The sequence below is a fragment of the Chlamydomonas reinhardtii genome, chromosome 9, assembly GCF_000002595.2.
Source record: "Chlamydomonas reinhardtii strain CC-503 cw92 mt+ chromosome 9, whole genome shotgun sequence".
Classification (NCBI taxonomy): Eukaryota; Viridiplantae; Chlorophyta; class Chlorophyceae; order Chlamydomonadales; family Chlamydomonadaceae; genus Chlamydomonas; species Chlamydomonas reinhardtii.
The window spans coordinates 692,957-705,666 of NC_057012.1; the positions used below are offsets into that span (position 1 = coordinate 692,957).

At 65.1% G+C, this 12,710-nt stretch overlaps 2 protein-coding genes across 2 annotated transcripts; both read left to right on the forward strand.

Annotated features, from left to right (window-relative positions):
- Positions 1-37: 37 nt before the first annotated feature.
- On the forward strand, positions 38-4,449 carry CHLRE_09g402800v5 (uncharacterized protein). The gene is made up of 6 exons (XM_043066090.1): positions 38-658; positions 1,016-1,342; positions 1,815-1,959; positions 2,302-2,386; positions 2,658-2,862; positions 3,862-4,449. The coding sequence occupies exons 1-6, from the start codon at positions 413-415 to the stop codon at positions 3,913-3,915; spliced, it is 1,062 nt and encodes a 353-aa protein (XP_042920764.1). The 5' UTR covers positions 38-412; the 3' UTR covers positions 3,916-4,449.
- Positions 4,450-4,497: 48 nt separating this feature from the next.
- CHLRE_09g402750v5 (uncharacterized protein) lies at positions 4,498-12,709 on the forward strand. Its single transcript, XM_043066088.1, has 13 exons — positions 4,498-4,760; positions 4,929-4,988; positions 5,165-5,275; positions 5,679-5,735; positions 5,992-6,072; positions 6,499-6,702; positions 7,169-7,476; positions 7,731-7,924; positions 8,389-8,583; positions 9,770-10,242; positions 10,577-11,074; positions 11,535-11,670; positions 11,973-12,709. Exons 1-13 carry the CDS (start codon positions 4,608-4,610, stop codon positions 12,503-12,505), a joined length of 3,003 nt encoding a protein of 1,000 aa, XP_042920765.1. The 5' UTR covers positions 4,498-4,607; the 3' UTR covers positions 12,506-12,709.
- The last annotated feature ends 1 nt before the right edge of the window (position 12,710 follows it).

A 12,710-nucleotide genomic window follows, 5' to 3' on the forward strand; every position in this document is an offset into this window, starting at 1 on the left:
GTGCCCCTAGTGGGGGTGCCCCTAGGCCCCACGGGTCGGTCCCTAGGTGTGCAATTGGGCGTTTCATGAGCTCGATGCATGGATATTGTGCACGCTAACTGATGAGGGCCACGCAGCGATCAACTGCGCACCCGCTCGTTCCTCAAATTGCGTTTCACGTACGCTCTGTACCATTTTAGAGACAGATTTGGTTGCCACACCTTACATGTGTAGAATGGCCATTGCTTTGTACAAACACGACGAAAGCTAGTTAAGCGCGCCAGTTCCGACACCGGTATTTTCCGACACCGGTATTCGCGTTGTCGCTTATTTGCGACCCCGAGCATTGTACACCCGGACACAAATTCAACGACAATTGGCAATGTCGCAGCTGTCGTGGCTCGCTCGGTGGGCGTCCAATGCCCACCCTTCAATGTTCGCTCTCGCGGGCGCCTTGGCTGGGGCCTACTTCGGTCTCAGCTGGAATTCACAGCAGCAGGAGCAGGGCTTTGTAGCTGCACAGCGTCTGACGCTGCCGGGACTGACGCCGGTGGCCCTGGCGGACGCCGCCCCGCCAAGGAGCGCCCCTGCCGCCCAGCCTGCCGCCAGCGCTGCCGCCGCCAACTCCACGGCGGCAGCCACGGCCAGCATTTCGCTGACTGGGTTTGAGGACGTCAAAGTGAGTGCACTTGAATTTATCTAGTTACAGGCACATTGCCCAGCTTTTGAGGCGCACCGTTGCCGTCAGCGGCCTGTTAGGCACCGCACACCGCCGCCCATGACATCCTGAGGGCTGGGTCAGGTTTGGTCGATGAGGCAAGGGGGCATGAAGCGATTCTCACGACAGCGTACAGCGCGCACGCACACGCACACGCACACGCACACCGCCGCCGACGCCGACGCCGCCGGCACCGGGGCCGGCGCCGGCACCATAAGAGTATACATGCTGCTTTTGGCCGCCTGCAGGTGCTGCGGCCGCCTAATTCAACCACATCAACCTTACCAACTAAGCTGACTGCCCCCAACCAACCCTCAGGACGCGAACGGCTTTGTCGCGAGCGCTCTGGAAAAGGTGCTGCGTGGTGGCGGCCGCGGCGGCGGCCGGGACTCGCCCCTAGCAGCCCTGCTGGGCATCGCGCCGGGAGGCGCCCCCTCCACCTCCTCCTTCTCCACCTCTTCTTCAGCATCATCTGGGTCGGGGGCGGGATCAGCAGCAGTGACCGGGGGGCATGTGGCAGGCAAGGTGCCCTCCGGCGCATCAGTGCTGTCGTTCGGCGAGTCGCCCGGCCCCGCGGCGGCTGCGGCGGGTGTGGAGCCGGCGGTGTTTTATGAGCTGCTGGCGAAACAGCCGCTGTACGAGAAGGTAGTGTGCGGGGGTATGCGTGGGGTCTATGTAAGACGGCGCGGTTATTTTTCAAGTATGAGGCGCCGACGTCCAGTAGGAACAGCTGGGGTGAGGGTGTGGATGTGCAGCACGTAGCGTGTGTGGATGTGCCTGGTAGGGAGCCTACCTCAGACCCTGGATCCAACTGTCGTGTGGCGTGGCGGGCGTGGTGGGGCAGTGGGCGGCACTGCAGCGGGCGAGCGAATGACTCCCCGTCCTCCCCCGCTACCGCCCCTCCTCCCGTACGTGCATCGCTGCGCCATCAGCGTCAGATGCCAGTGCGCCAGTGGGCAGACCTGAGGCCCGCCACCTCATCTCCCCTCCTTCCCCACCCTCCACATACCTCTCACCCCTCTTGTCGTGCGCCTCCACGTCTCTGGGCTCTTATTGGGACCGGTCAAAACACCCCCCCCCTTCCAATTTCTATGTACGGCTCGCCGCCTTCCTCCAGGTCCTGGTCCTGGACGAGGTGGTTGACGGCCTCATTGCGGAGGCGGAGCGCGGCGCGGAGGCGGCGGGGCTGGCGGTGGGGCTGCTGGGTGGCGGCGTGGCCTGCTACGCCCTGCTGGGCTGGTGGACAGACCTGGCGCTGCCGGGTGAGGAGGGGAGGAGGCAGTGGGAGGGGAGGGGAGGGGAGGAGGCAGAGGGAGGGGAGGGGGTTGTAGACACTCGACACCAGCTCAAACTAAGCCGATGGGAGGGGGCAGAGGTGGAGGGTTGGGCGCAATTTGGGTTGAGTTCTATGCGCAGAAGCAGGGCCCGGAGGAGGAGAATCAGGCAGCAGAAAAAAGGTAACGGGACCAGTGTTTCCTGCCCGACACTGCGACGCCGAAAGTGCGTCCCGAGGTCGCGTTGCCGCCCACCTACCCTCCCATCCCTCGTCTTCACGAGGCCCCTGCTGACCCCGCCCCCCTGCCCAACCCCCTGTCGACCCTCAGGCGCGGGCACGGTGACCTGCAGCGCGGTGGCGGGCGCGGCCGGACACTACCGGGCCAAGCTGGCGGCACAGCGCACCCGCCGCCGGTAGGGGTGCTAGCGTGTGGGGTTCGGGCCTCACTGCCGCACTGCCGGTGCCGTCAGAGACCATAACGCAAGGACGACTCTGCCGTGTGTATATGTGTGTGTATGTATATGTATGTGTGTGTTAGTGGTTCCGTCTGTGCCATGTTCATCCGCGTGCAACACGGCGCTGTTTCAAAGGCCTCCACGGCCCCCGCCGCCTGACGGCCCATGCCTGTGCCTTACGGTCACCTGTCCCTCCCCCCCAAACCTTTCTTCCGCTCTTCCCCCGCAGCTTCCTCTCCTTCCTACTCAACCAACAGCCCTCCTCCTCCGCCGCCGCCTCCCCCGGGGCTGGCCGGCCCGTGGGTCTGTCCAACTCCTTCCTGGCCTACCTGGCCGCGCCCACGCTGGCGGAGAAGCAGCGGCTGGCCTCGGAGGTGCCGCCCGCAGACTTCTTCGCCGACTTCTACGCAGCGCTGCAGCCGCTGCTGAGGCAGGTCAGCGGGGCGCGGGCGGCGCGGGAGCGGGAGGCGGTGGCGGAGGCGGTGTTTGCCACGGCGCCGTAGAGGGGAGGGGAGGGGAGGGGAGGGAGAGCAGGGTGGGGTGGAGGGGGAGGGGGTGGGCGCGGAGGAAGCGCCTGAGAAAGGGGGTGACAACGGCGGCCTTTGTACGAGCAGGACCAGCACGTGCAGCACGAGCAGTCGCCGCAGTCGGAGTCCGGTCATGCGCACCAGCAGCTGCAGGCACGGCTCAGCGACAGCTATGACGGCTCAGCTACGGCAGAGCAGAGCAGCAGTTCGCCGGCCCATCTAGCACACCAGCGTTTGGGGCAGGCAGCAGTCCAGGCCGTGGAGGCTCGAGGATGGGTGTCCAGGCAGGGACGGCCTAGGTTGTGATAGGTGCAGGAGCGGCCAGGCGCTTTGGTCTGAGCACGTGTGCAACCAGTGTGCAGAGGACTACGGCAGTAGCATGCGGTGCAGTGCGGTGCAGGGTGTCTGCGGCAGTTTGGAGTCCCGGCCCGGCAGTAGAGGTGCCAGTAGCCAGTCCTGCAGTACCAGTGTTGCGCACACAGTTGCCAGGCGCGTAGCAGACGCTGTTTAGTACCTCTGGCAGGGGTAGCGGCAGAGGAGCACCGCGCAAAGCGTATGCACGAGTACCGCACGCGTCCGCGCTGCGATTGAAGTTGCCTTACGCCATGGCATTTTGGTGCTGAGATGCCTCTTTTTGGCATGAAGCACGCCAGCACGCCATGCCTCCAGTCTTGCAGTTGAACCCTGTTGACCTGTTTGCTCCCCTTCCCAACCTCCCTCCCCTGCCTTTCCCTTGCTCGCGCATGTGCCCTCCTACTCTACCTGTGCCCGCCCGCAACACCTGCTGTGTTGCAACAACTATCCTTCTTGCTCTCATGGGTCCTACACCTGTGACCACAACCCTACAACGCTCCTGACCACACATATGATCGGCCACCTGCAACAATCCCAATCACACGCGCACAGAGCAAGTTGGAGGCGGACGCGGCGGGCCGGGCGGTGCTCGTGCAGCTTGACTAGGTGTGCAAGACGGGGCGAGGGAGGGCGCGGCGACAAGTAGTTGGTCAGGAGGACTGTATGATGCAGGAGGAGGCGGTGCTAAGCAGCTGGTGAGGGCGACAGCGCTTATCAGGGGACGGTGACACGTAATTTTGCATGCTTACGTGCGGTGACCATCTGGACCGTGAGTCGTATCTGAGGGCAGCTCGTTTGAGCCAGCCATAGGCTGGATATCTGTGTTCATGGCACGGGGTATTGGCACGGGGGACTGGGCGGCTTGGCACGACGAGGGACGTGTGAATGTGGAAACATTCGGGCGACGTAGGGACGAGCATACGAACTGCGAACTGGTGCATATGCAAGTCTGTGTGCATCTGTGTGCATGTCCTGGCTGCCCATGCGGCGCAAAAGGCAATACAAGGTCCAGAGTCCCAAGTCTCTTGAACACCGCTGCTCTTGAAAGACGAACGCGTGTGGGGTGGCTTTTGGCTTTCCGAATAGAGCGTGTCAAACCCGAGGTTACCCGGCCAAGCCGTGCGCCCATTGTGTTGCTAATCATACTTATTGAGTCCCGTCACAATAAGTGCGGCAAAGACTAACGAGCGCTGGTTGCACAGAAGCAGCAGCACTGGCAGCAGCAGCGACAGACAAAAGTCGTGACATGTTGCACTATGTAGTCTGTCGCTAATTGTAGGACACTAAGTATTGAAACAATGACTGCTGATGAAGTCACAAACGGCGGGGCCAGCGGAGCGGACTCAGCGGTTCTGCTTGGTCGCGCTGCTTGCCCCGTTTGGCTGAACCCGGAGCGATTTTTGGAGCAGGAGTTCAACGCGGACGCCTGCGTCGCGGACCTTCGTCGCTATGTGCGTGGCTTTCGCTCTGGGATCAACTTCTTCGCTCGCAATACATGGACCCTTTGCAGAGTTTGCGTATTGTTTCTGTTTCGTTTGCGTTGTTGCAACCGCGTGCATATGTCTGCGAGGCATTTAGTCGCTTCTGTGGGCTTACTTTGACGCTCGGTTGCCTTGCAGGTGCCGCTGGCCACGCTTCAGAACGAGCTGAGCAGCTATCTTGCAACCCTTAAAACAAAGGTATACTGAGGGGCAAGTTGCGGCTGCGAAGGGGCTGCACACGACGGCTTGCCCTGCACAACAGCTCGCAGGGACCGGCGTGCAGGTGCCACCGCAACACCCTCCCTCCCTCCCTCCCTCCTCCACGAACCCAACCCTTCCCTCAACCCCTCCTCCCCTGCTTCTCCCCCCTCCAGCTGGTGGAGGTCATCAATGAGGACTACGCCGACTACGTGGGTCTCAGCGGCCGTCTGGCCAACGTGGAGGGCGCGGTGGTGCGCATGCGCAAGCCGCTGCTGGAGCTGCGGGTGAGCGCTCTGAGCAGCAGCGCCGCCGAGCTACAGGGGCTGAGGAGCGGGTGGAGGAGGATCCAGCGTGGAGGAGGATTGAGGGGGGAAGGAGCCAGGCCGGGAAAGCTAAGCCGGACGAGCTATTCCAGAAGGGCTAGGGTAGGGGAGCTAGGGCGGAAACAAGGCCAGTACGGTATGCCGTAACAGGCGCATGGGGGATGGATTGGATCGCAGTCACCATGGGGCACTGGTCAAGTGCCCCAGGGTGTGGGTTGGCTGGGACCTGCTTCCAAGGCGGAGAGGGCGCCCACCCACCACACTCGCCACAAACGAGGCATGCCTACCTCGCGCCTCCCTCCCTCAACACCCTCCCCTCCTCCCTTCCCCTCTCTGTCTGCCTGCCTGTCGCCTGTGTCTGCAGGACAAGCTGCACGCGGTGCAGGAGGCGGTGCGCACCGAGCTCAACTCCCTCAACCAGGTGCAGTGGGGCTGTTTAAGGCGCATCGGGCGGCGTGGCACGTCGTCACTTTACCTGTTACGACACGCCATAGCTGGGGCCAGCAGACCACCGTACCGTAGTACCCCACACCGCCTGTCTGCTCGGGCCCTCCACCACGCGGCACGGCGTTACATGACACACTGCTCCTGTGGCCCATGTCGCACATAGCCCTTATGTCACACGCATCACGGCCGGCTATGTCTCCCCACAAACACGCCCACGTACACGTACACAGGGTCTGCGCAAGCGCAAGGAGGTGGCCACCCAGCGCGCGCTGCTGGAGCTGATCCTGGAGGTGGCGCACGTGGCGGCCAAGGTGCGGGTTGGCGGTGGTGGTGGTGGTGGTGGCGGTGTGTGTATGTGTGTGTGTGTGTGTGTTTGTGTGTGTGTGTGTGTGTGTGCGTGTTTTGGGGAGGGGGGCGGGACTGGTGGCCGGGGGGTTACATTCATGATTAGTTAAGGGGCGGGGGGTGTAAATTACAGCCCAAACCAAAACGAGCGGGGGGGGGCTAGGAAGGCGGGAGGGAGAGGGGCCGGGGACAGGGAGGGGCAGGGGAGGTGGAGGAGGGCTGGGGAGGTGAAGGAGGCACATGCGATGGTCCTTGTGCTCTGAGAGCACAAGGGGCCAGGCTATGCACTGCTCCGCAAGGCCTGCATACCCTCTACCTGATGGGTGCAAGCGCATGCGTCGGCAGGCACATAACAAAGGAGGTTACCCTGGATGTGTGTGTCCGGTCTGCAGGTGGAAAAGCTGCTTGAGGAGGTGGTGGCGGCGGACCAGCACGCCACAGCCACCTCGGCCACCTCGGCCGGCGGCGCCGCGGCGGACTCGGCTGGCGGCGGCGGCAGCTCCCTGGCTGGTCCCGACCTGGTGGCCCAGTGCCGGCTGCTGGAGCGGGTGGCGGCGGAGGTCAGCCGGCTGGCGTTCCTGGCCAACAAGGGCAAGGTGAGGGGCGGAGGGGAGGAGAGGGGGCGGATGGGTGGCAGGGAGATGGGGAGGGAGGGGGGAAGGGGTGGTTTGTTCCAATCCTGAAGGAAGGGAGAGGGAGTGAGGGAGGGGGAGGTGGAAGGAGAGAATTGGAGAGCGGCTGGGAGGGAGTTGGGAGGGAAAAAGACAGAGAGGCGGGGACTGAGCGTCCAGGGTTGGCACCTGGCAGGGAGCCGCCCAGGGCCGCAGGGCGAGGGGAGGCGTGGCTTGGCTTCTGTGAGGCAAGGCCCTTGGCAGCGACATGGCACCACGGGCATTGCCGCCGCCGCCATGTACCACATGTCGCCACACACAAACCCTTACGTCCCTCGTGCCCCGTGCCTCATTCCTCGCTGCTCATCCCTTCTCTCACCACCTCTTGCCCGCACCCTCACACTCACACTCACTCTCACCCTCACTCTCACCTCACCTGACCACTCCCCAGGACCTGGCGTTCGTGCGCTCGCTGGAGCCGCGCATCGCCGCGCACCGCGCCGCCCTGCGCGGCCGTCTGTCCGCAGCACTCACCGCCGCGCTGGCGCCCGCGGCCGCGCCGCCCGGGACCTCCAACGGCGGCGCTAACGGCGGCGCTAACGGCGGCGGCGGCGGCGGGCCCCGCAACACGGCGGCGGCGCTGCACGCGCTGCACGCGGCTGCAGACCTGGGCGAGGCGGAGGCGGCGGAGGGCGCGGTGCGGCGAGTGGTGGTGGCGCCGCTGGTGGACCGACTCATCGCCGAGCACAAGGCGCACGGGTGGGTGCAGGCGGGGTGGGTGAGCGGGCGGGTGCGTGGGTGGGTGCCGGGTAGTTGCGGGTCGGAGGAGAAGAGGCCAACCCAACACATCGGATTGCGTTGGGCCTTGCGGTTGCGAGAGCATAGTTGCGGGCTGGGAAACGCATTTCCGTGTCGGCCCGGATGGGCAGCGATGACCACACCCAACTAACGCCCCCGCCCCTCACCTCCCCCCTCTTCCCCCTTTCACCCTTTCCCCGGCTCCCGCCCTGCAGCCCCGCTGGCGGCGCCTCGGCGGGCGGCGGCGGCCTGGCCGGCCTGCTGTCCTCCATCCTGGCGGCTGTGCGGCGCGAGCTGGGGCCGCTGCTGGACGCCTGCCTGGCCCCCGGGTCGGCGCTGAGGGGGCTGGACCTGCTGGGGGCGGCGGTGCTGGACGAGGTGCAGGGCGCGCTGGCGGCGGCGCTGCCGGGTGAGGGCGGCAGAGGGGGAGGGAGAGGGAGAGGGAGAGGGAGAGAGGGAGGGGAGTGCGGGTTGCGGGGGAGCACGTAGTTCATGCAATTTTGAATTAATCGGGGGGGGCAGATGATGGGATGAGGGCTAGAAGAGCGCGGCTCGGAATGGTTGGGAGGCGGGCAATGCAGGACAGCGGTGGGCAGCAGTGCGGAGGCCCTGTCTTGTCTTGTGCGGATCCAGCTGGGCAGGGCAGGAGCGCGTCCAGGACCCCGCTGCCCCCTGCCGCCTGCCTCGCCACCAAGCACCCTGTTCCCCGAACCCCCACCGGCCACCGCCTTCCCGCCAACAAATACCAGCCTTGCCTTCGCACACACGCAGGCACACACACACACACACAATGTTTTCCTTGTGCTCTTTAACACACACACACACACACACACACGCATTAACACACCCCCGCGCACGCACGCGCGCACACAGGCGTGTTCTCGCCCGGCGTGCCGCCCGCCTTCCACGCCAACTACCTGGCCACGGCGGCCTGGCTGCGGCAGCTGGAGGGGCTGTGCGCCACCAAGACAGGCGTGGAGCGGCTGCGCGCGGGGCCGGCCTACGGCGCGCTCATGCGGCGCTGGAACACCTCGGTCTACTTCTCGCTGCTGTTCCAGGAGATTGCGGGTGCGTGGCGGTGGTGCCGTGATGGCGACGTGTGTGTGCGTGTGTGTTAAACACAAAAACAAACGGAACAAAGCCGCTGCGTGCGTGTGTGTGTGTGTGTGTGTGTGTGTGTGTGTGTGTGTGTGTGTGTGTGTGTGTGTGTGTGTGTGTGTGTGTGTGTGTGTGTGACTACGGTTTCCACGGTTATTCTGCCATATCACGTGAATCGTGTATCTGGTATAACCAACGACAGGGCTCTCAATCGAGGGCTGCCGTGACCTGGCGTTTCCCCGGCAGAGCGCAAAACAGCTCTGGAGTCCACAGGGCAACGCACTCCGACCCTTCACCGCGCCAGTAATCCTTGCGGAATTACTACCGGTGTGTGTGTGTGCATGTGTTAAAGAGCACAAGGAAAACGTTGCGCAAAGACAGTGTATGCGATGCAGCAAAGCGACGGTTTACGATGTTACCTGAAGTTACCTCGCACACCTGCTGCGGTGAGCCGCCGGTCTTACCAACCGGAAATCGCGCAACCCCCGCTACTCTAACCTCGAGGGGGGATTAGTGTCCACACGCTCTCAAGGGTGCAAACCCATGCATGTGCTCACGGTACCGTGAGGCCCAGGCACTCCTACGATTCCTAGCTCCGCGTCGCTACTCCTGGCCGCTAAGTCCAAGCTCCCGCCCAATCCTCGATGAAATTCTCACCTACGAGCGAATAAGAAAACAACAGAGCACAGGGCGGCAGCAGGGGAGTGTCACGAACAAGAGCGAAGGAACATGTTAGCGCGGCGGCGCGCGACGAGCAAGAGCAAACACGCAGCCCAGTCCCAGCCCAATTAACTATACTAGGGGTTGCGCGATTGTGTGCATGTGTGTGTGTGCGCATGTGTGTGTGTGTTGGGGCTGGGGCTGGGGCTGGGGAGAGGGTATGGGGCGGCTATAAGGTAATGGTTGCGCGTGGCAACGCTTTGCTCTGCTGCTCTGTTGTGCCAGTGCAGGAAGGCAGGGGGCACATGGGCCGTGAGCCCGTGACCCAGGGGGACTGGGGGGTCGGCTGCGGGTTGTTGCGGGTGGCATTCCTTTGCTCCGCCGCCTCTGGCGCTCCTAGCGCTGGTGCAGGCGCGGCCGGTGGACTCTCTCGAGAGAGAGCGCACCGCTTCGCCCTACCCTACTAACGCTTTCGTTCCTCGCCCACCCAACACAGGCGAGCTGGAGGACGCCCTGTCCGGCGACAAGCTGGAGCCTGCCTCCTCCTCCTCCGCCCCCGCCCCCTCCTCCGACCCCTCCTCCTCCTCCAGCACCCCCCCGCTGCTGCTGTCCGCCAGCGGCGCGCTGCTGCGCTGCCTGCGCCGCGCCGCCTCGCCGGAGGTGGTGCTGCCGCCCCTCACCGACCGCTTCCTGCGCCTGGCCCTGCAGCTGGCCCAGCGCTACGCCACATGGGTGCTGGCGGCAACAGCCGCACGCAGAGAGGCGGCCGCGGCGGCGGCGGCGGCTGGCGCTGGCGCGCCGCCGGGCACGCCGGGCGCAGCAGCGCCCGGCGGCGGTGTGGGAGCGGGGTCGCCGGGTGCAGGGGGTGCGGGGGGAGGCGCGGGCGGGGCTGCTGCGTCTGGGCCTGCGGCCTGGGCGGTGGGGCTGCCTGCGGAGGAGCTCATGGCGGTGGTGCACGATGCCGAGGCGGTGAGTGGGCGGAGAGGGAGGTGGGGTCAGGTGGGGAGTGTTGTTCGATGTGAGGAGAGGTAGACGGGTGGCTAGGAGGTGGTGCAGCTCGTCAGCCGTACGGTGGATGCCGGCCAGGCAGCGTCGTGACACGTCTGAACTGCACCGTCACTGAGCCCTGCCAGGCGGTGTGTACACGACACAGTACTGTTTAGGTACGTGTCTAGTGCACCCCTTTCGCTCTCGCTCCAACACGCGCTGCGCATCTCGTCCCTTTACTACACTTCCTCATTTACGCACACACACCCCTCCACACACACACACCCTGCTGCTGTTCCACCTGCACACTCCCCAGGTTCACGCCTTCCTGTCCGGCCCCTTCACCACCACCTTCCTGGAGCTGCTGCCGCTGCCACCCGCCGCCCTGCAGCTCCTCACCCCCGCGCCCTCCGCCTCCTCCCTCGCCTCCGCCTCCTCCCTCGCCTCACTCGGCTCCATGCCTCCACCGCCCGCCGCCGCCGCCGGCGGCGGCACAGCCGCCGCCACAACCACCACCGACGGCGAAGCCGCCGCCGCCGCCGCCGCCGTGGCGGCGGCGGTTCGTGGCGCGCTGGCGGAGGCGGCGGAGGCTGTTCGCAGCGCGGGCCGGGGGCTGGCTGCGGCTGTGGGCGAGGAGGCTGTGGAGCGGTGTGTGGTGGTGGTGCGTCAGCTCAAGGGCATCACCGCCACCTACCGCATGACGGCCAAGGCGCCGCCCAGCAGGGCCAGCCACTACGTGGGCGGGGTGCTGACGCCGCTGAGGGCACTGCTGGAGGCGGCGCCGGTGCGGCGACTTGCGCCAGAGCTGCAGCAGGTATGTGGATGTGGGGTGGGATCGGTGGGTGGGGGTGGGGTGGGGTGGGGGAATAGTTCGTTCCAATCCCAAAATGAACCATTGCCAACCCAGAACCCCTAGAGCGGGTGGCGGGTGGCGTGGGGTGGGGGCAATTGTGTTTGCAGTGTGTTCCTGTGTGTATGTGTGCAGCAGCTGTCACTTGTCACTACCGTACTGCCCACCTCCCCATCCCACCTCCCCATCCCTCCTCTTCTTCCGCTGCTCATCACCTACACTCGCCCCCCTATCCACTGTCATCCCGGCCCGTATCCCTACCTGCTACCTGCGCGCACACGCATATGCTCGCAAGCACAGTGTTTGAACCTCTCCCCCAATGGCATCCTATACCGCTTTCCCAAGCATCTTTGCAACCCCCTGTGTAGCGCGTCATAACCACTCCACACGCCCATCACGCCCACCACCCCCACCGCCCGCCCAGGCGCTGCTGGTGCTGCCGGTGGCCGAGGGTGTGTGCGCTCGCTACGCGGCGCTGGCGGAGGAGCTGCTGGTGTCGGTGCGCAAGACGGAGAGCAGCCTCAAGAGGCTCAAGAAGGCCAAGGCCGGCGGGGAGGAGGGTGCGTGTGGCGCGGGCGGGGGTTGGGTGGGTGGATGAATGTAACCCACCCACTACATGATTAGTTAAGGAAGTGGGTGGGGGGGGGCTGTGGGGCAGGGAGCTGTTAGGGTGGATGATGGGGGTCTGTGTGTGTGTGTGTGTCTGTGTGTGTGTTTGTGTGTGTGTGTGTGTGTGTTTGTGTGTGTGTGTGTGTGTGTTTGTGTGTGTGTGTTTTTGTGTTATTTGTGTGTGTGTGTGCGTATGTGCTGCCCTGCCATGCAGTTAACACACTCACATGTATACACACTTACACGCTTACAGACGCGGCGGCCGCTGTGTCGGACAGCGACAAGATCACGCTGCAGCTGCACCTGGACGCAGCGGAGCTGGGCCAGCAGCTGGGACGACTGCTGCTGGGGGCGCCGGCAGCAGGAGGAGGAGGTATAGGAGCAGCAGGTGGGCAGGAGGAGCTGGAGGCGGCGGCGGCGGCGGCGGTGCCGTCCTTCCGCCGCCTGCAGGAGGTGGTGGCGCCGCCGCCGGGGCTGCTGCCGGTGCCCGGAGGCGCGGCGCCGCCGGCACACCACGTGGCGGCGTCTGCACCCGCCTTTGGCGCTTCTGCGGCACCGGCACCAACGCCATACCGGGCACAGCCGCCGCAGCCGCCCGCTCCGGCAGTGGCGGTGGGCGCGGGGTCTGGCGGCGGTGCTGCTGGGTTTACGGCCGCGGCGGCAGCGGGGCCGGCGTTTGGTGCCTTGGGTGCGCTCGGGGCTTCGGGGTTGGATGTGCCGCTTGGTGGTGCAGTGGGGGCTGAGAGCGAGGGAGGCGCGGGCGGCGGGCCAGATGCGCTGCTGTGATCAGGCGATGCGTGCAGCGAGGGCTCTGAAGAGTACAGGTAGTGTTTGCAAGCCGGGGGGCGAAGGAGTGGAACTCCTAGCGGTACAAGACTACAGAATCTCGATGCGATGCGCTGTAGCAGCGCTGGTGTGTGCAATGACACCTCCCGGGTCCTTGCTCTGAAAGCAGGCAGGATTGTAGTAATACGGAAATCTCGATGTTACC

What these genes read in the sequence shown, in the direction of transcription:
- CHLRE_09g402800v5 (XM_043066090.1), top strand. Translation starts at nt 413, where the DNA reads ATGTTCGCTCTCGCGGGCGCCTTGGCTGGGGCCTACTTCGGTCTCAGC. An exon ending in CTGGGTTTGAGGACGTCAAA is followed by an intron (nt 659 to 1,015) that starts GTGAGTGCACTT and finishes ACCAACCCTCAG; the next exon opens with GACGCGAACGGCTTTGTCGC. An exon ending in TGCAGCCGCTGCTGAGGCAG is followed by an intron (nt 2,863 to 3,861) that starts GTCAGCGGGGCG and finishes ACACGCGCACAG; the next exon opens with AGCAAGTTGGAGGCGGACGC.
- CHLRE_09g402750v5 (XM_043066088.1), top strand. Translation starts at nt 4,608, where the DNA reads ATGACTGCTGATGAAGTCACAAACGGCGGGGCCAGCGGAGCGGACTCA. An exon ending in TGGCGCACGTGGCGGCCAAG is followed by an intron (nt 6,073 to 6,498) that starts GTGCGGGTTGGC and finishes TCCGGTCTGCAG; the next exon opens with GTGGAAAAGCTGCTTGAGGA. An exon ending in TCCTGGCCAACAAGGGCAAG is followed by an intron (nt 6,703 to 7,168) that starts GTGAGGGGCGGA and finishes ACCACTCCCCAG; the next exon opens with GACCTGGCGTTCGTGCGCTC.